General features: G+C 33.9%; 1 protein-coding gene across 1 annotated transcript in view; it reads right to left on the reverse strand.

The window, feature by feature from the left end:
* Positions 1-3,470: 3,470 nt before the first annotated feature.
* LOC101891098 (uncharacterized) overlaps positions 3,471-22,856 on the reverse strand; it is a 185,693-nt gene continuing 166,307 nt past the window's right edge. The window contains exons 10-11 of the mRNA XM_020039913.2: positions 12,867-13,213; positions 3,471-3,771 (exon numbers count right to left, since the gene is read on the reverse strand). Of these exons, the coding sequence (XP_019895472.1) occupies positions 3,665-3,771; positions 12,867-13,213 (454 nt within the window). The 3' untranslated portion in view covers positions 3,471-3,664. The remainder of the gene's footprint in view (positions 3,772-12,866; positions 13,214-22,856) is intronic.

The following is a 22,856-nucleotide window of genomic DNA, read 5'->3' on the forward strand; positions in this document are numbered from 1 at the left end:
ACTTAAAGGTCAAATCGGATGAAAGATATATATGGGAGCTATAGCTATATCTGAACCGATTTTCTCCAAATTTGATATACTTGCTTCTAGGCCGAACTCGGTTGGGTGTGCCAAAATTCAGGTAATTTGGACTGACAGTGGACATTTGGTGCACATTTAACCCGAAATCGGATAAAGATATATATGGGAGCTATATCTAAATTTGATCCGATTCTCACCAATTTCAATAGGGATCGTCCTTGGGCCAAAAAAATATTGTTTGGAAAATTTCATCTCAATCGGACAATAAATGCGACCTGCATTTTGTTCACAAGAATACATGGACAGACGGACGGACAGACGGACTGACATGCATAAATCGACTCAGAAAGTGATTCTATGAAGGTTCTCAAAAGTAACTATGGGTCTATCTCGTTTCCTTCTCCATGTTACAAACAAATGCACAAAGACATAATACCCTCACCACTATGTGGTGTAGGGTATAAAATAAAATAAAAGCCATAAAAATTTCTGTTAAAATCTTAAGAATACAGAATATCGTAAGGTGCGATATATTGTAACATTTTATCAACCTACTTCATTTTGTTCGGAAGCTAGGGATATTTGCATAGAAATTTATGATGATCAAATGTAAATTTCGAGGAATTACTAACGGAATTGTGGAGAGTAAAATCCAATATAATAAAATTATACTGAAAATATTATTTAAACGGTTTGGGTTTCAATCATACATAGCCAACATAAGTTTCAATTGTTCTGTATACCCTCGGCCATATGGCAACAGAGGGTATATATCATTTGAAACGACCAAAACGTGCCTCATCGAAATAACGGTTTTAGACCCTAGGTCTCTTTGGACCAATTTCGGGATATTTGGAGTCCATCTAGCTGGCTGGATTGTGCGCACGATAACCCTCGAAGGGAGTATCCGATTTGATCTAAACTTTGTACATCCTAATATTATTGTCAAACTTAGATCGAGTTCGGATATGGGCAATATCGGTCTTCCCCCAAAATGTTAACCTGAGATGAATATGGAATTTATGGTATAACAAGTAAAAAGCAGTAAGTTCGGCCGGGCCGAACTTTAAATACCCTCCACCATTTGGAACGTATTAGAAAATATTAAAAAAAATAAAATCCATTGAAAATTCTGTTAAAATCTTTAAAATACCTAATATCGGAAGGTGCCGATATATGGGGGGATATACGCTATTGTGGACCTATATAGACAAATCTATGTGTGGAATTCCTTGTGTGGATTTTCAGATAATTTCATTGGGAAATGTGGCTAAAATCATCAAAATCCCGAATATCGGTGGTACATTTATATGGGGATATACGATATCGTGGACCTATATGGATAATTCTCTGCCGAGGGATAAAGTACCCACAAGGAACTCCATGTTTGGATTTTCAGACAATTCCGATAAAAAATGTGGGTAAAATCATAAAAATACCGAATATCGAGGGTACCGTTATATGGGGGACATACGATATCGTGGACCTCTCAGGGGGTAAAGTACTGACAAGAACTACTTGTGTGGATTTTAAGACAATTCCATTGAAAAATGTGGCTAACATCATCAAAATACCGAATATCGGAGGGTACAGTTATATGGGGGATATTCGATATCGTGGGCCTATATAAACAATTCTTTTTGAGTGGGTAAAATGCCCACAAGGGACTCCTTTTGTGGAATTTCAGACAATTCCATTGAAAAATGTGGATAAAATCATCAAAATACCAAATATCGGGGGTACCGTTATATGGGGGCTATACGATATTGTGGGCCTATATAGATAATTCTCTGCCGAGGTATAAAGTATCCACAAGTAGTTACTTGTGTGGATTTTCAGACAATTCCATTGAAAAATGTGGCTAACATCATCAAAATACCGAATATCGGGGGTACCGTTATATGGGGGCTATACGATATCGTGGACCGATATACCCCATCTTCGAACTTGAACTGTCTGCAGACAAAAGAGAGATCTGTGCAAAATTTTAGCTTCCTTTCTTTATTCGTTTAGACTGTAGCGTGATTACAACAGACGGACAGACGGACGGAAGGACAGACGGACGGACAGGGCTAAATCGTCTTAGAATTTTACGCTGATCAAGAATATATATACTTTGTTGGGTCTAAAATGATTATTTCGATCAGTTTTGAATTTTGGTACATCTGTCCGATTTTGGCCTAGAAGCAAGAACGTCAATTTTACTCAAAATCGGTTCAGATATAGGGGTTTTAAGTCCCTCACATGCGTAATATGCACTCTACAACAATGATCTTTGGTGCCAGATATCGGATAAAGCTCTAAAATAAGTGTATCAAATTTTCAAGATCGGTTCAGATTTGGATATAGCTCCCATATATATCCCCAACGGATTTCGGGTTAATTTTGCACCAAATAACCAATATTCGTCCAAATTATCTGAGTTTTGGCACATCCGACCGAATTCAGCTAAAAGCAATAACATTACATTTGGTGAAAATCGGTCCCATATATATGTTTCATCCGATTTGGTGTTAAAGTCCCTCACATGCGTATTATGTACTCCACAACGATGGTCCTTGTTCCAGATACAGAAGATACAGCTCTGAAATAAGTGGATCAAATTTTGTCGAGATCAGTTCAGGCTCCCTTACATATCTTTATCTGATTTCAGGTATATTGTGCACAAACGATTCCAAATGACATGAATTTTGGCATATCCAACCGAATTCAGTCTAGAAGAAAGTGCATTAAATTTGGTGAAAATCTGCTCACATATAACTATAGCTCCCAAATATATATGTTTCATCTGATTTGGTGTTTAAGTCCCACACATTCGCATTATACATTCGACAAAAATGATATTTGATACCAGATATCAAATATAGCCCACAAATACCACTGCCAAATTTTATCAAGATTGGATATAGCTCCCATGTATATCTTCAACCGATTTCGGGCTAACAGTGCACCAAATGGCCAATATCTGTCCAAAAATCCTAAATTTTTACATCAAATTTAGAGAAAATCGGTTCAGATGTAGCTTCATTCGATTTGGTGTTTTTACTAATGATCTACTTCAAATAAATTCTTTTGTTTACGTTAGTTCGCAGTTCGCATTTCACATAAATACCCAACACATCTTTTTTGTGTTACGGCAGCTCTGTTAAATACGTATAGTTGTGTTGGGTGTCATATATTCGGCCCGCCATACTTTTGATATTTCATCACTGCTATTATCAAAGATGAGACGAAGGAATTTTTTATGCAATCATATGCGATTATATTTTTATTTTCAAATTGTTAAACTTATGAAATATACACTTAATTTTAGAGTTATCAATAAAAATATGGAATAATTATTTAAACATTTAGTCCTTTTCAAAAAAAAAAAAAAAAAAAAAAAAAAAAAATATCATAATATTGTTAATTAAATATTTTTGGAATATAATTTTGGGTCACCGCCTATTCGAACAGACAAAGATTCCTGTGAATGTCCAACATTAGATTGTAATATTTAATATTAAATGGGCTGTTATTAGTCCTTCTCATCATATTATCTATGGCCAAGCTGTACAAAAATATTTCAGAAAAAAATTTTAAATGGTCGGCATCAATCGAACGTTTCAAATTGGGTCAAAACGACTGCAACACAAAGGGCCAATTATTCTTGTCCATTCAAAATATTCGACAATCTGTCCAGAATGGAAGTGTGGGGGGTAATTGATATTTTCATACTGCAGGGAGGTGAGGAGGGGTCGGTCAACAAATCTGCAAGGAAAGTTTTTGAAACAGAATGGAAATTTTAAAAGCGATTCATATATAAGGGAATTAAAGGGGGTTATTTGTACTTAAAGGTAGTTGTCATAAGTTAACCGTGGAAAAAAGTTGATTTTTCCAAATTTAAATTTTTAAAATTATACAGAAGATAAAAAATTAAAAAAATAGCTTAGTTCAAAATAACAATGTTTGTTAACTGGCCACCTTAACCGCTTACGATCAAATTAATATTTAACGTAATTTAGTAAGTAAAGGGCGCTGTATTTAGTATGTTGAATTACAACTTTAATGCTAACCGCGGCCAAATAATGTATATACTTAGTTCTCTTTTTTCTTTGCATCGTCAAACAATAAAAATCAACTCAGCTCTTGATACTGAGTATTATTTTGTACATCTTTTGCAAAGTGTTAGATAACTCAAGGTAAGCATAGAACGTGTTCCGGCTGAATCCGATTCCATATGTCCCACTAAATATGGCTATGACTATTTCTATTTCCATGTTCGCTAAATAATGTTATCTTGAGTTTTCACGAAGTCCCTATATAAAGTCGATATCAGAGGGCTGCAACGAATATGCAAAAATTCAAGCATACTCGGTTTCTTACATGATTTTTGTTGATGCAGTCGTTTAGTTTGATCTGAATGAAATGACCGTTTTCGCTTCTGATCGAATCGAACGCTCAGTTTGAATCACTTCACTCACAATCAAACATGAGCGTTCGAGACGGTTTAATGTGTTCAGCAACATGAGTTGATCGAACACATGAATGTAAATGAGCAATCACAACCGTGATTGTCTTCTTTGAATCGAGTTCGCTCAGCGTCATTGTTTATTCAACCATTTAATCAAGTTGGGACAGTTTATTTTGACTTTTTTAATATTTGAAATGGGAGAATACCAAAATTGTTGCAAGTAGAAACTACACAGGTGTAGGTAAGCGAAAAGGTCGAAGTTTGTGAAAAATCTTGACCAATATTGTAAAATAAAAAAATATTTAAACATTTTTAGTTTTCTAAATACCAATGATGTGTTTCTTTATTAAAAAATTTAATTTTGTTTTTTTTTTTTTTTTTTTTTTTCAAATAAGTTACTGAAATCTAGCATACCAAAAACCCAAATAAAATGAAAAATTGTATGCTTATTAAATATAATTTGTACCAATTTCTTTAATGGGGACATCTTTTAGTTATGAAATCCTTAGTAAAATTACAATCATGATTTCGCTCAAATTCGTACATTTGTGTTTTAATCTAATCAAATCACTCACTTAACTAGGATAAATAAAACCGATCAGACTCATCGTAGATGATCGACCCGTTATGAACAATTCAACATAAGTTCGTAAACAAATAACTCATGTGAGCTGTTTGATTGCGATCACAAAACTTCAATCAATACATGTTTGATCACAACTTTTTCGTTTGGCTTGAGTAACTCGAATGAACATGTTGCATCTGACCGACTGATTGAGTTTGATTGTATTTCCACTGTGTGTGATCAAGCCTACTCAATCATACTCATTGCAGCCCTCTGGTCGATATTTTCCCTTAATACAGAGTGAGATGCAAAAACTGCAACCAACTTCAGACTGCTGGCATTTCTACGCCACTCATCTGACAGCTGTTAAAATTATTCTAGTGACAGCGCATTATATTGTTTACAAGCGTACAAAAGCATTTTGGTGAGAATTTTCCAGAAAAAAACGTTATTCGTGATGGAATTCAAGCGTGATAGTGTAATTTCCTTATATTTTGCTGGAAAACAAAAAGTGGCTATCGTTAGAGCACTCCAGCATTTAAATGTCAAGGAAGTGGACGGAAGAAAACAGCAACATAAGCAGAAATGTTTCGAAAAGTAAAGAAGCGACTTGCTCGAAACCAGCGTCGCAGTGACCGAAAAATGGCTCGTGAGCTGAACATATCGCAATATTCCATTCGGTAAATATTGAAAAATAAGCTCGGGGTTAAGTCATTGAAATTTCAAAAAAGTTCAAGAACTTACAACGCAACAGAAAGAAAATAGACTCAAAAGAGCTTAAGAGTTGCTTCGCTTGGCCAAAAGTGGGGAACTACCGTATTTGGGTTTCTTCGATGGGAAAACATTCGTTGTCCAGCAGTTTGTAAACAAACAAAATGATTGTATTTTCTTGCCAAAGAGGTCAGCTAAAAATGTGCACCTTCGGTTGGTTACCAGAACTCAGGCGCAGGTCATGGTGTTGGTGTGGGCCGCCATAACAGCCGATTGTCGCTCTCCGCTCGTATTAAACGACCGTGGAATCAGAATAAATGCCGAATAATATTGCGAAATTATTCTGGAGGGTGTATTAAAGCCTTGGGCAAGCACACATTTTGGCCGCAGGCCTTGGACATTCCAACAGGACTCAGCACCATCGCACACAGCATGCGCCACCCAGCAATGGTTACAAAATGAGGTTCCTCGCTTCATTTCCAGCGCAGAATGGCCACCAAAATCTCCGGATACCAATCCGTTGGACTATTGTGTCTGGAGTATTTTGGAAATCAAGGTTGGCTCTAAAAAATACCAAAGTGTCGATCACCTCAAGCAACCGCTTCGCCGGTAATGGCCCAAAATGCCGCAGAGCAACTTTCGGGCAGTGTGTGACGGTTTCATTGGCCGTATGAAAGCCATAATTCGTGCCAAAGGTGACCAATTCGAACAAATCTAAACTTATTCTAAAATTCGATGTTATTCTGACAATTTTTTGCTTTCATTCAATAAAATGTAAAAAAATGTAGAAATTATGGCGTTTGACTTTGTTGCAGTTTTTGTTATCTCACCCAGTATATGCAGTAAACCACCCAAAACTACAGTCCACTGACGGCCTAAAGAAACAGTTATTTTTGGAGTTTTAGCATAATTCCTTCGCACTTACATCCTTAAGTACTCAAAATGTGCGATCTTTTGAAAAATAGGTTAGCGACGTTTCATATTCAGAATTTTTGCTCCAATGGTAAAATATTTATTGCCTTTTGGTACTTAATTCTAAAATCCTAGAATGTCTACGCTAAAAGCTTTGATATTTTGCCTCCAGAACTGTATTTTAGTTCATTTAAGAATTTACTAACATTTAGAATATAAAACTTTTGAGTATTGAGTATTTTACATTTTAATTATAAAATCTATATATATAAATGTAAGTTGTGTTAGTTACTACGCTTATAACTTAAGAACCGCTGGATTAATTTTAACGATTCACACAAATTCGGAGTTGTCTACTCTCCGAAAAGGATAATATCCAAAAAAATCGCGTAAAAATGTGATATATTACGTTTTCATTTTGACTTTTCAAATGTACAATAGTAATGTTTTATTTTGCATGATTTTTTTCCATTTTGACTTACTTTTTTCTAATGTACATTTGTAGTGTTTTTTTATATTTTATTTTTGAATTCGAATATTTATTCCAATTTATTTAATTGACTTGATTTCTTGAGAACTGAAATTGATGGCGGGTTACATGGAAGTGTAGTAGCGAATTATGTGGTGGCGAAACGGAATAGATGATATCGAAATAATTTAACGCGGTCACACCAAAGTTAAAAGATAATTACTTTTTCTAAATCGCTGAAAAATCATGAAAAAGAGATCTCATTGCAAAAATCAAAAAAACATTTTCAATGGAATCGAATTTTAAAGTAATAGTACATTCTATTGACAAACTTTGTAAGGAAGGATCTTAAAACATTTGCTGTAAAAAATCAGCGAAAAAGTTGAAGATTTTTCAATTTGTTATTCTTTTTTTTGTCATTCAGTGGATTTTTTGTGAACAAAATAAAGAATAATTTTTCACTAAAAAATTAAATAAGTGCGAAATAGGATGTTAACTGAAATCTACCTTTCAACTCCAGGGCCTACATCGTGGGTTAGCTGGAAGATGCGAACACATTTAAACAAACAAAAATGACCGAAAAAGCTTAATGGGGCTCATTTCAAAGCGTGACAATGATCCGTCCAATGAGAGCTCAAAATGCAAAATTCTTTGGGAGAATAATAAGTAATATACCAATATTGAAATAAAAGGTGCAAAATAGTAGAGCGAATGGGACTTTTAGTAAGAAAAGGTTTTATATCCTTCCAGAAATTCTTCCCAAACATTCAAAATACCTAAAATCACTTTTGCAGGTCTTTATATCGATCATAACTCACGGATAAGGGAACAACCCGATTTCATATTTATATATCCATCTATGATTTAAGTTATTTTTGGGGTCTTGGCCGGCCACTTTTTTCATTTTTTGGCCCTTATTTGACATTTTTGTTTCTAAGGGGGTAGATAACCTCTTCGCATAAAATTTGAAATTTTCAGAGTAGGGCCCATATTGGTATTGACCACATTCATCAATTGATTTGGCTACAAAATTTTATTTATGCCACCCTGGGGTAGGGAACCATCATACAGATAATTGCCACATAGGAATTTATTTAAGTAAAGTCCCCACATTGGAGTATCCCCAAGTCCACTTTTACATCTAATGTGTGGTCGGAAAAGAAAATTTTGTATTCTATTGAATTTTTAACCCCCAAGAGAATATTGGTTGGGAACGTAGATTTGGGATGTGCATCCATATGAAATAAATTGTGGAAACATGAACAAATTACAAATATTAGAAAGTAGCACGGGACCGAATATTTGTTTAATCATCATTGAATTATCCTATGATGAAAATATGGACTCTATGCCATGTTTACCTTAGAACTTTTTGTAGGGTTAACTTACTTTGACAGGATTTATTTGAAGTACAAGTAATGGATATGACAATTTAAATCCAAATCCAGTGGGTTAACCCTCATATATATAAACGTACTTTTAAGGGGTCTCCAACTTACGATTTAAATGGCAAATAAAATTAATTCCCATCTTATCATTCTGCCCGCAATTATGAGGTGGATAAAACTATTTTTACTTATTTAAATCACGCGAAATGCTATGACATGCTATATTGTTCTGCTATATTTTTGATTTGGCCCCTATTTGTCATCTTGGATTATAAGGGGTAGAAGAAAGTTTTCAATGTAGGTCGATGTTTCGGAGTAGTGCCCATATAAAGAAGGTACCTCCTAATTTAACCACATTTCAAAGAATTTGGCTAATAATGCGTATTAGGGGGGTGAAAATCTTACACAAAAATTTCAACATATCTACAAATTTTAGAATTTTTATCCATGTTATAATACCCTCTCAAGTCCACCTTTTGGCGGACAAACAGACTGACATGGTTAGGGGGACTTATGAGGACTCTAATGCACAATCTAAGTTGCTAATGGGTTTAAAAAAGTAATTAACTTTGGCTATTCTTAAATCATTCAGCCCTCAATTATGTAGTATACAAAATACAGCAAATTCCAAATTACTGCTCATTTGACTGGAAGATTTTGCTACGATTTTTACGATATTAAAAATTAATTTGATCCCTTATATGGCGATAAGATTGATATATACTTTTTAATAGATTTGTATAGCACATCCACACAGTTGAAGCCCACGGTTTAAATATTGAAGCCCACTGGTTAAAAATGGGTACAGGTATTTTAAAACACTTTAAATCGACATGTACGTGAACACTTATATCAGTCATATCTGTGAATAATTATGCTTGGGAATATATGCATAATAGACAAAAACTACGGGCCGGCAACGCGGACCGGGCCAGCTAGTTCTACAAAAATTTCTATTTGTGAGCCTTTACGCCAGAAATGAACCCATTCCAAAATTAAATTTCCTAGCTTCTCTCCTTAACATTTTGTAAAGTTTCGTTCCTTTTATTAGAAAAAATGTATGATTTTCGAAAAATCTTTGCAAAAGGCTAAATATGAAATCTCAGATATCTGATGAGTCAAGTTTCAATGTTAAGTTGTTTTAACAGCAAATGCAATTTTTAACTGATTGAAAACGTCAATGGAATACAATTTTGAGAACAGTCTTTCGTTTGCAGGAAACGTTTTTCATAAAACTGATCTATAATTGTTCTTTTTATGTTAAATGCCTCTGTTGAGAGAAGCGCCTCTAGATATTTTTCATATTAACTATTTTTCGATAATGCATTTTGTCCAGTCTTTGCCATTTTAGGTCTTTCCGAGAGTTATTGTCCACACCAGTCATACAGACTAATTGATATTATTAGATAGACCCAAAATACCCTGAAACAGATTTCGTTTAAAAAGGCATATGGTATAAGATCGACGATTTCGATTAGATACATTGTGGTCGTATCAAATGTGATGTATGTTGTTATAAAACGGAGAAATTTGATAAACACTGTACAATACAAATAATTATTATAGAAAAAATTCAGCAGATTTTGAAAGCAATACTAACAAGTAAAAACGGCTAATTTCTACCAGGCCAAACATAAAATACCATCCACCATTTTGAAGTTATTCGAAAAATTCAAAAAAAAAAAAAAAAAAAACAGTAAGGAAAGCTCAAAAGTCGGACGGGGCCGACTATATGATACCCTACACAAAAAAAAGAAAGGTTTAGATTGGGCAAATCTGAGCTCTATGAGATATCTGGTACAAAATATGATTATGGTAGAGTGCATATTTCGAAAGTTGGAGATTTAAACACCAAATTGGATGAATCATATATATGGGAGCAAATTTGAAATTCTTGCTTCTATGCTAAATTCGGTTGAAAATCGAAAATCCATTTGGACTAATATTAGCCATTTTGTGCACAATAAACCTGAAATCGGATAATGATATGGGAGCTATATCCAAACCGATCTTTATAAAATTGAAAACAGCTATTTCTTGGCTGTATCTTATATCTGGTACCAAATATTATTCTTCTATCGTGCATTTTACGAATTTGAGGGACTTAAGCTAACAATCGGATGAAACATATATATTGGAGCTGTAGCTATATCTGAACCGATTTCCACCAAATTTAAAGTACTTATTTCTATATAAATTCGGTCGGAAATGCCAAAATTCACACCATTTAGACTGATATTAACCATTTGATGCACAAGAAACCTAAAATCGGATGAATAAATATATAGGAGCTATATCCAAATCTGAACCGAGCTTGATAAAATTTGATCTATGAATTACTAGGCTGTATCAGATATCTGGTGCTAAATATCAGTCTTTTTGACTGCATATAACGAATGTAAGCGACTTAAACACCAAAATCGAATGAAACATATATATGGGAGCTATAGCGAATTTTCACCAAATATGAAGCACATAGGCTGAATTCGGTCGGATGTAGCAAAATTCAAACCATTTGGACTGATATTAGCTATTTGGTGCACAAGAAACCTAAAATCGGATGAAGATATATATGAGAGCTATATCTAAATTTCGACCGATTTTCGCCAATTTCAATAGGGTTCGTCCTTGAGCCAAACAAATATTGTTTAGACAATTTCATATAAATGGAATAATAAAGGCGACCTGCATTTTGTATACAAAAATATATAGACAGACGGACGGACATACATAAATCGACTCAAAGTGTGATTCTATGCTGATCACCAAAAGGAAATATGGGTCTATCTCGTTTCCTTCTCCATTTTAAAAACAAATGCACAATGACATAATACCTTTACCACTATGTAGGGTATGGTATAAAAATCGTAGACAAAATGCCGCTACAATCATCAAAATAACGAATATCGGGCGTACCTTTGTATGGGGGATGTACGAAATCGTGGACCTATGTATACAATTCTCTTCTAAGGAAAAAAGTAATCGCAAGAAAATCCTTGTGTGGATTTTGAGACAATTCCATTAAAAAATTTGGCTACAATCAGCAAAATATCGAATATCGATAGGTACCGTTATATATACGAGATCGTAGACCAATATAGACAATTCTATCTCAGGGGAGGAGGGTTGTAAAGTACTCACAAATAACTCCTTGTGTATAATTTCAGATAATTCCATTGAAAAATAGGGCTAAAATCATCAAAATACCGAATGCCGGGAGGTACCGTTATATTGATATCGTGGGTTTTCAGAAATTTCCATTGAAAAAATTACGCTAAAACACCAAATTACCGAATATAGCGACAATTTTCTTGCTGAGGTAAAGTACTCATAAAGAACTCCTTGTGTAGATTTTCAGATTATTCCATTGAAAAATGGGGCTAAAATCATTAAAATACCGAATGTAGGTAGGTATCGTTATATGGGGGATATATGATATCGTGGACCGATATAGCCCATCTTCGAACTTGATCTGCCTGCATACAAAGAAAACTGATCTGTGCAAAATTTTAGCCTCCTCTCTTAATTCGTTTTGACTCTAACGTGATTACAACAAACGGAAGGACAGACGGATGGACATACAGACGGCGAAAGGACAGACAGGGCTAAATCATCTTAGAATTTTACGCTGATGAATTTGTTAGGTCTAAAATTATTATTTCGATGATTTACGAATGAAATGGCGAACTTAATATACCCTCCATATCATGTGTGGTGGAGGGTATAAAAATCAAGTTACCTTGACAAACGTTATGAAATTGATTATTTTTTTCTTATGAAGGTTTTCAATTCAGGTACAAACAGTTTACCTAACAAATTTGAGTATAGTTCATGGAAAAACTTTCAAAGATTCAATTGTGGATTCAGAGCCCAAATATGAGATTCATTCCATTTTAGCTGAATCCCATCACATTCAGGCTATACATCTTTATCAAAACGCATATGAAAACTATTATTTCGAAAGTTTTGCAATGTTTTTTTTTTTCCAAACGTATACTTTACAAAGAAATAAAGAATAAAACTTTCTCCTTCATTTTCATAATTTTTGTTCTTCGGAAAAATCACAAACCTCTGTTTCTATTGTACCAAACTAGGAATTTTGTTAAACCATTCCGTTTTCTTTGATTTCATTTTTCTGTGTGTGTGTATGTGCAAACAATAAAAGCATTATTGTTCCACATTTTCTTTTCTTTCATTTTTTTTACACTTCAAACAATAAATTTTATTGTTTAGTCCTTGCCCCTACGTCGCCCCCCATGCTGGTTATTTGACGGTGGAATGAAGCTTTTGTTCACCCGGAAAAACAAACAAAACTTAAAATGAAAAAAAAAAACTTTTACCACTTACCATTTTCACTAAGTCGCGTAATTTTCTGCATATGGCGACAAAACATCTCATATTCACCTCCTGTTGCCGGTGTCGACGATGACGAGGACGACGATGATGCTGTGCAGGCGGATGCGGTGGATGTGGAGGCTGTGTTGTTGGCGCTGGCGGAGACCATTGCAGATGTTACCTGTGGCGCAATGGTAGCACCGGATACCCTGTTGTTGTTGTCGGTACTGCTACTGCCAATGGTTGCGGTGGTTTGTGGAGCATCTGTTGTTTTAACCGATTGCATGTGTTTGGTAAAAGCCCCGACGATGGCAGCCATACGATCGAAAGCATTTATATTTATGTGGCCATTTGGTAAACTGCAAATACAATCAAATGTATAACCATGTGTGTGTATACATGTATATATGTATGTTGGTATATATTTATATATTTAGTGCGGTAGTGTTGAGTGTGTGGGGTTTTGTTTTAGTATTCTATTCTATCGCACAATGAATAGCAAAATAAGGACATTATGGTGTTGCTTTGACAGTGAGAAAATCTCGCTATTCATATGCATTTGTATTTGACTATTACAAGATTGAAATTCGAATTCATAATTCGTCGGGGTCGTTTTATTACACACTCTCATAAAGTTATATTCAATATTTCTTTTACGGTTTTCAAATTTGAAATATGATTTTAAATTATAGAATGATTCTGAAAAAAATAATTTTTGTACATCGTAGGATGGACTGCATAGCCAACTTAATTTTTTCCAAAATTACAAAACAGAACAAAAAATTACAAAACAGAACAGTTGTTATTCTGACACTCGGCATTTGACCATAATTCTTGGACCTACATATCCCACTTGTATTCCAGCTCTAATGTTTGTAAAAACAATTCGGGTACACGAAATTATGAAAATTATGATTATTAACAATTTTGATCTTTAGTTTCAGAAGTACCAGTCAGTCCCCTCCGGACGTATTTACATGTGAAAACCCGAAAAGAAAGTCTTAAAGTCGGTCGGGCCGACTTTATGATACCCTACACCATTTTGCATATTTAGTAGAGCTTTGATTTCGGAATTTGTAGTTATGATTGTAGTTATAATTTAAAGTCCAAAGGACTAAATTTGCCAAGGCATTTGTGTCTTTTCAATTCGGGCCTGTATTACCCATTTGGTGCACAATTATCTTGAAATCAGATAAAAAGATATATATGGGAGCTATATCAAAATCAGAAGCCATTTCGATAAAATTTGGCAAAGGTATTTCTGAGCTGAATTTGATATATTTCCCTAAATATTGTTGGTACGGAGTGCATAGTAGGCTGTGGAGAACAAATATCAATTTTGACTGATTATCTCCATTTTCAATGGGGTTCGTCATTGGGTCAAACAAATGATTTGTGCAAAATTTCATCCGGATCGGACAACAAATGCAACATGTACTGTAAAAATACATGCATAAATCGACTCAGAAAGTGATTCTATGAAAATTCTCAAGAGTAACCACTAAGCATTGCATTTTGAGGATATATCTGCCAGTCCGTCTGTCTATGCGTTATTTCGATGAACATTTTTTGACCGTATCGGATTGACAGCACACTCCATCATACATAGTACAGTCCTCATATAATGGTACTCCCGATATTCGGTATATTGATGATTGTAGCCAATTTTTTGTTTGAATTTCTGAATACCCTGGAAGAGAATTGTCTACGATATCGTATATGCCCCATATAAAGGTACCTCCCTTAATTCGGTATTTTGATGATATTATCGACAGTATTCACCGGAGTTGTTTCAATTTTCGTATTTGAAATTCAGAATCGGTACTACAGTATATGGCAGAAAATTACGTAGGTCCACGTCTTCGTATAACTTCCATGAAACTGTTTTCATATAAGCGGTATTTTTCGACTCTTTTATAATTTGTTTAGGCCAAATTTTTTTAATTTTAAAAAAAGTTGATATTTTTGTTAAAAGAGCCGAATTGAATAGGTATTGTTGGTATATATTCAATATATTTAATACAGATTGAATATTATGTAAGGGTTTTCAAAATTCCAAAACTGGGGGTTAACGTGATTAGCAGGCTATTCCAAAATATAAAACATTGAAATTTTATTGTTAGGATTTCAAAATATCAAATTAATTGCAGCCAGAAAAAGATCCCTTAAAATATGTCAGGATTCTATAGAAAATAGTGTACCTATATTGTCAATTTCCAAAGAAAGGGTTAACATCCAATGTGAAGTTGAAAGGAATAATTACAGCTACTAGGGTTGGAAAGTGGATCCGATATAGTTATATCATGTGATCAAGTTCCGACTAGAATAAAGTCAGGCAAGTTCCGAGTAAATCGAGTCAAATGCAGCTTTAGCACCATATACGTTTTACGCGATTTTAATTTATGCCTTCTAAAAAAATTTTCTTTATTGCAAAGTTATTTGGTATGAGAGGTCACATAAAATAAAATAACTCCCACCATTTCGATTTAAATATAGCTTCCACATGTTACTTCCAACTGATTTCAAATTTACCCAAAATTTAATTATTTCTGGCGGTTCTACCAAATATATATAGTGGTGTTGGTTATCATATATTTGGTGAAGGCCAGCATTTGTCCATTCTCTGCTGGCTCGGATTTATCATAATGAAACAAAGTGTATACTTTACTGTTTTCTCCATCCAATTGAGGTATTTGGCTGTCAGTCTGTTTAACTTCCTGGAAAATTCCTTAAATTCCCTTCATACCTTTTTTTTTTTCTCTTATACAATGTTGGTCAGTTCAAGGAAATTATCTGTTGGGCACATACAGTTTAGACGTTTTTATAATCCCATGGAGACGTGCCATTTCAGTTAGCGAAATGAGTTTCTGTGAAACTACCGCATATCGCCGCAATGTATGAATGTGTTTGAGAACGTGTGTGTGTGTTTGTTTTCTTCATAACTTCAACTTCAAATTCTTCTGACATTTATTAATACTGAAGAAAACAATGATACCTTAAATAGCGTGTAACATTCTTATGCTCATCACAATGAAGTGCGAGATTGTTAAAGAAATGTTCATACCTTTTCGGAGGAATGGAATTCCTGTTACTTTATTTATCCACATATATACAGATATTTATGAACGTAGAAACGATGAAGGCAACTGAATTTTTGCGATATTTCGTTTTTGTAATCAGCTTAAATTGCGGATGTGTATGTTTTAAATAGGAAAGTAAAAAATCATTCATAAGGTTGCCTAAATAAAATAGGTATTTGCAATCGGTCTTAAACAGTTTCTTCGTTCATCTGAATTAATTTTTGACAATGTCAATTTAGAGCTATCTTCAGGAATTAAGATTTTATTCTTTTTGCCAAAAAAAGAATATGGCAATTGATATGGATTGAGATCTAATAGGGTTTTATGGACTAATGTTTTTGATTTGCGACAAAATTATATTTTTTTGTTCAAATTTTAAGAAAAACCGAAAATAGTATGAAAGTAGAGCTAACAAGTAAAAAGCAGCTAAATTTAATACCCTTTACCATTTTGAAGGAACTTGAAAATTTTCAAAAAATACTTCGAAAAATATCTCTAAAATTAAACCCTTCATATGGGGGCTATACGAAGACGTGGACCTGCATAAATAATTTTTGTCATAGGTTGTAGTGACGATTGCGAACTTCAAATACGATATTTGAAACAATTCCGGTTTACAATATAAACTCATAAAAATACCAAATACTGGGAGGTATCGTTATATGGAGCTATACGCGGACGTGGACCTGTATGGACAATTTTCTGTCATAGGCTATTGTTTCCATTACGAGCTTCTAATACGAAATTTTAAACAATCCCGGTGAATATTGTACTTAAAATAATCAAAGTAACGAATATCAAGAGATATCGTTGTATGGGGCTATACGAAGATGTGGACCTGCATACGCAATTTTAAGCAATTCCGATAAAAATGTCGCTAAAATTATCCAAAATAGCGAATATTGGAGGTACTGTTGTATGTAGGCTATTCGATATCATGTACATATGTATACAATTCTCTTCCAGAGAGTAAAGTACTCACAAAGAATTTCTTGTGTAGAATTTCATACAATTCCATTTAAAAATGTGGTTAAAATACCGAATATGGAGGTACCGCTATCTAAGCCTACAAAAGAGGAAAATGCTTGTATGTTTGTAATTTATGGACTCGAAAACCGCTGCACAAGTATCTCCCAAATTTTAAAATATATATATATATATGTATATATATATATATATATATATATATATATATATATATATATATATATATATATATATATATATATATATATATATATATATATATATATATATATATATATATATATATATATATATATATATATATATATATATATATATATATATATATATATATATATATATATATATATATATATATATATATATATATATATATATATATATACATACAACGATATCTCTTGATATTCGTTACTTTGATTATTTATATATATATATATATATATATATATATATATATATATATATATATATATATATATATATATATATATATATATATATATATATATATATATATATATATATATATATATATATATATATACCCAAAAAAAAAAAAAAGTACAAATTATATTGAAATCGGTTAAGGTTTTGGTATAGCTCCCATATATATATCTATATATATATATATATATATATATATATATATATATATATATATATATATATATATATATATATATATATATATATATATATATATATATATTTGCTGTAAAAGTAAATTTTGTCAAATTATATTGAAATCTTTTCAGATTGGGATATGATTTTATTAAGCAAATTGATCCCCATCGCCTTTGCAGCGGTATTAAGCTAACAGTAAAAAACTATACAACAATTTAACTGAGGTTATGATTATTACGGGGAAGTATGTTATTGCAAAAATTACGTTTTTATACTTACGTTTTATACTTGGGGGTATTATAAGTTTGATTGGGCCAAAAATTATATAACACCTCGAAATATTGGTTTTCCACATAAGAAAGTATATATGCATCTTCCTAGCTCGTCGAGCCGAGTCGATCTAGGTATGTATGTCCGTTTCTTCATGTTAATTTGTAATCACGCTACAGGTCGCAATTATGGTCCGATCCTCACGAAATTTAAAACGGAGGTGTGGATGGGGTCAGAACAGTACCCTATTGTTTTTGGAGATGATCGCAAAATATTTCGGAGATGAAATGGACCAAAAACAGAAAAAAATACTTGATTTTCTGTGAAATTTTGCATGGAGTTAGAGTTTAGGACTGGGCAGAAGCGTACAAATTTGGATGGACATCGGACCATATTTAGCGGCTAAAATAAACCATAAATTTTCTGTAAGAAGATAGGAAAATTTTCTCTAAACCGCGAATATTTTTAATCCTGACGAAATCACAAATACACGAAAATGTCACTTCTGACCGATACATTGATTCTCATATCCAAAATCTCGCAAAATATATACAATCTGATATATCAAGGAAGGGAATGTTAGTTAGATCGCTGATAAGTCAAGAACCGCTGGACTGATTTTCACAATTCTTATCAATTCGGAATGGTCATTTGCCAGAAAAGGGTTAGCATCTATGAAAATTGCGTAGAAATATGCCAATAAAAAAAACAAGTAAGCAAAGGCTACAGTCGAGCGGGGCCGACCGTTGAATACCCTACAACACTATAATAAACCATACAGCTTATATAGGCAGACAGAATTGAATAAGATATTGTGACAAATAATAAAAGAAAACCATCAGTTTTCGTTCTCTAATTTTCGAATAATAGCAACTTGAACTAATTTGCTCATTTCCAATTTATTGGTAGGTGTTGCACGTAAATGGTCTTCCTAGATCTGGAACCAATATTTCCAAAGACCTATAACCTCTCAGAAGTGGCAAAATATTAACATTTATTATTGGTTTTTGACTGAAACGCATCAATATGAGATACAGCCATTTGGCTATATTCTTCAACGAAATCAGCGTTAACGAAATAGTCGGAAGTGCGTCTTTCCTGTATTTGTGAATTCTCCAAAGTCGCTGGAATGGTCATTTTCGTACTTTGTCTACAAAAGTTGGCAAACTATTTCATACATTTAATATTTTTGGATGGCCATCCGAAACTGCTTGGCTTTTGCAATGTGCGGTAACCCCCATTCAAATGTGCGTGAGGATCGGGCGATAATTACGACCAGCAGACAATTTTGCAATTTTTTGGTCCATTTCAACCCCTAAATATATGGCGATCATCTCCAAAGAGAGTAGGCTTCTATTCTGACCCTCATTTTATCCCCATGCAAAATTTCATAAGGATCGGACCATAAATGCGATCTGTATATGATATCCTGATATCTTAACTACTTAGTTTTGTTAGCTGTAGAAATATTACCAAATGTTTAATTCAAAATGAAAATATGCCAAAAATATGACAAAATTGAAAAAATATGAGAAAATATTAAAAAATCAATATTTTCATCTTTAGAGAGATATTTTTATGCAATTTTTTAGACGTTTTTTCTTTCCTGCCAAGAGGCCATTTTGAATTAATGAGAATTGTCGAAATCAGTTCAGCCGTTCTCGACATATATGAGATCTTTCAAGCATATCTTCTTTGATAGACATATATATCGCACATATTTTGCTATATATCCGATTTGATGGATGTTAACATCAATGTAAAGATCAGAAGTAACCTTGTCATGGCTTTGTGATTTCGACGGGATTTAAAATATTCGCGGTTTAATGAAAAATTTTGAATTTTTTCAACACAAAAGATATGGTCTATTTTACCCGCTAAGTATTATCCGAGGACCACCCAAATTGGTAGGCTTCTTCCCCGCCCTAAATTCTAGCTACATGCTAAATTCCGCGTCGATTGGTCTATAATTGCGACCTGTATAGCTACTGCAAAATCCGACATTTTTTCAGTATTTGGTCAATTTCAACCCCTAAACATTTGGCGATCATCTCCAAAAGAAATAGGCTTCTATTCTGACCCTAACCCCACCTCCGTGCAAAATTTCGTTAGGATCGGACCATAATTGCGACCAGTAGAGTGATTACAAATTAACATGGACAGACGGACGGACGGACGGACGGACATACATAGCTAGATCGACTCAGCTCGGCGAGCTAGGAAGATCCATATATACTTTCCCATGTGGGAAATTAATATTTCGTGGTGTTACATAATTTTTGGCCCAATCAAACTTATAATACCCCCAACACATAGTGTTGTAGGGTATAATTAATATTTTTTGTAAATTTTTTTTTTCAATTTTTGTCATATTCTTTATCGCATGCGATTTTTTCAATTTGACAATTTTGAATTGTAAAATTTTAAAGTTTTTCTACACCTCCAACACTATGCGTTGAAGGTATTATATGCTGGTCGCAATTATCGTTAAAGCCTACTGTTATGGAGATTTTAATTCAGGGATTTAAATGCACCAAACAAAAAGAAATTTTCCTGATTGTGTAGTTGCTCTACAAGGGGAGAGAAAGTTATGGAGTGGAAAGAAGTCGAGCATATTGGACGACCATTGCATTATATTTAGCTTTCAAATGGGCCACGGCTTTTGTGAATTTTTTCGAATGCATAAAATCACTGCGGAGTGCGTAAATAAGGATAACATCTGGGTAGGCCTCTATGACATTATATCAATATCGAAATCTTCCAAAATGAATTTGGACTTAATGGGGTTTCCAACATATGGTAGTGTTGTAGAGTACCACATGGTCGGCCCAGCACTACTATAGCCCTTGCTTACTTGTTTAAATTTTTGAATTTGTTTCATTTTTTTTGGCAAAGAAAAATATTCTTGCATACAACTTTGAATGCATATATAAAATCTAAAGGGATAGCGAAGCGCACCGTGTTCGGCTAGTTTGTTATAAAAAATGTCTCCGTCAATGTTTATGAAAATCGATTCAAAATTGTATATGCCTCCCATATTTTAGTCCCCTCTGTAACCTAACTATAGCTGCTCTAAAGCCAAATGTTGTTAGGTGCTATGATTTACTTCAAATAAATTCATTTGTTACGGGAGCTCTACTAAATATGGATAGTGGTTATCATATCGACTCGACTTTTGACATTCCTTACTGGTTTTAGGATATCTTGGCTGATTTGGTCCTCATCCCATCGTGGTAGCCTTAACATAGTTGCCACATGCAACAACCCCATCTAATGTTTAGGAATTTTCATTAGCAACCATGTCCAGTAACAATTGACAAAAACGACAAGTCACTTGCAACTACATGTTGTAACGACAACTATCCTACATGAACAACCTACAACAACAACAACAAAAACTGGGGGGTCATGTTTTCTAACATCGACACATGTACATGCGAACAGCTTGCAACTAACACTACAATTGACACATAGCCCCCTTCATTTTCTACATCCCAGCAAAAATACTCATTACAAAGCGGGTTACCAACCTATTCTTTTAACAAGCAAAAAAGCAGCTAAGTTCGGTCGGGCCGAACTTTTACTACCCTCAACAAAATAAATGAAAACCTCATAAGGTTTTAGGGTTGCCATGCTAAGTATAAGATAGGCAAATATATGAAGGTTGTACGAAGACGTGAACCTGCATACAAACATTTTTGTCATAGGCTGTAGTACCCTTTACGAACTTCAAATACGAAATTCGAAAGAATGCCAGTAAATAATGTCGCTAAAATCATGAAAATACCGAATATCGGCAGGTACTGTTATATAGGGGTTATACGAAGACCTTGGCCTGCATACGAAATTTTTTGCCATAGGCTATAGTACTTATTAGGATCTTCCAGTAGGAAATTTGAAACGATTCCGGTGATAAAGTTGCTGAAATCGTCAAAATACCGAATATCGGCAGGTACCCTTATATGGGGGCTATAGGAAGACTTGGACCTGCATACAAAAATTTTTGTAATAGACTGTAGTACCCATTACGAACTTCAAATACCAAATACGAAATAATTCTGGTGAATAATGTCGCCAAAATCATCAAAATACTGAATATCGGGAGGTACCGTTATATGGGGACTGTACAAAGACGTGGACCTTCACAGACAATTTTCTGTCTTAGGCTTAGTACCCATTATAAATTTCAAATACCAAATTTGAAACAATTCTAGTGAGTAATGTCGCTTAAATCATCAAAATACCGAATATCGGGAGGTACCGCTTTATGGGGGCTACATGAAAACGTAGACCTACATGACCCATGTCTGCGAAATGTTAGCCTTCGATCTTTTTTTTTTTGCTGGGTCTTATATGAGTATTTCGAGAAGTTACAAACGGAATGACAAAGCTAATATACCCTCCATAGTATGGTGGAGGGTATAACAGGGGCTTTTCTCGCGAAATATGTAATTACTTTTTGGCCACTAAAAGCCGATTGGATAAGTACTTATTTATAGATTTTAAGTGTCCTGTGAAAAAAAACCACTTATTTCGTGCAACATGTCCTGGTTACAATAATGTGTTGGTAACCCAATTTGTAATGCAGATTTTTGCTGGGATGCTTGCCAAATACTCGTGTAGTTGCTATGCAGCTGCATTTGCCTGACCAAAAAATAGAAGCAATGTATTTGTGAGCAACGTTCACACGTCGATTTAACGCATTTTCAAAGTCATTAAATATTGGCTGGAAGCTATTTTTACAAGAGTATTGTTCGTACGGCAGAGCGTAAAGCAAGACACCCAAGAAGCATGGATATGAACACTTCATTGTTCTCAGATCGGGCAGAAGAGTTGTGAATGGATGGTAGCAGAAGTTTTTGACTAAATAAACTTTATTTTTTTTATTGGACACCATGAAACAAGGTTGTTAAACGGACATACACACACTCTCACCCAAACTGCCAAAAAATATTGCAAACGATGCAACTATCATCCATGGATCCAAGAGCGCACTAACAACTTCCAAGCTTATATGAACTGTAAAATAACGAAAGTT

This window comes from Musca domestica, unplaced genomic scaffold (assembly GCF_030504385.1).
Source record: "Musca domestica strain aabys unplaced genomic scaffold, Musca_domestica.polishedcontigs.V.1.1 11, whole genome shotgun sequence".
Lineage (NCBI taxonomy): Eukaryota > Metazoa > Arthropoda > Insecta > Diptera > Muscidae > Musca > Musca domestica.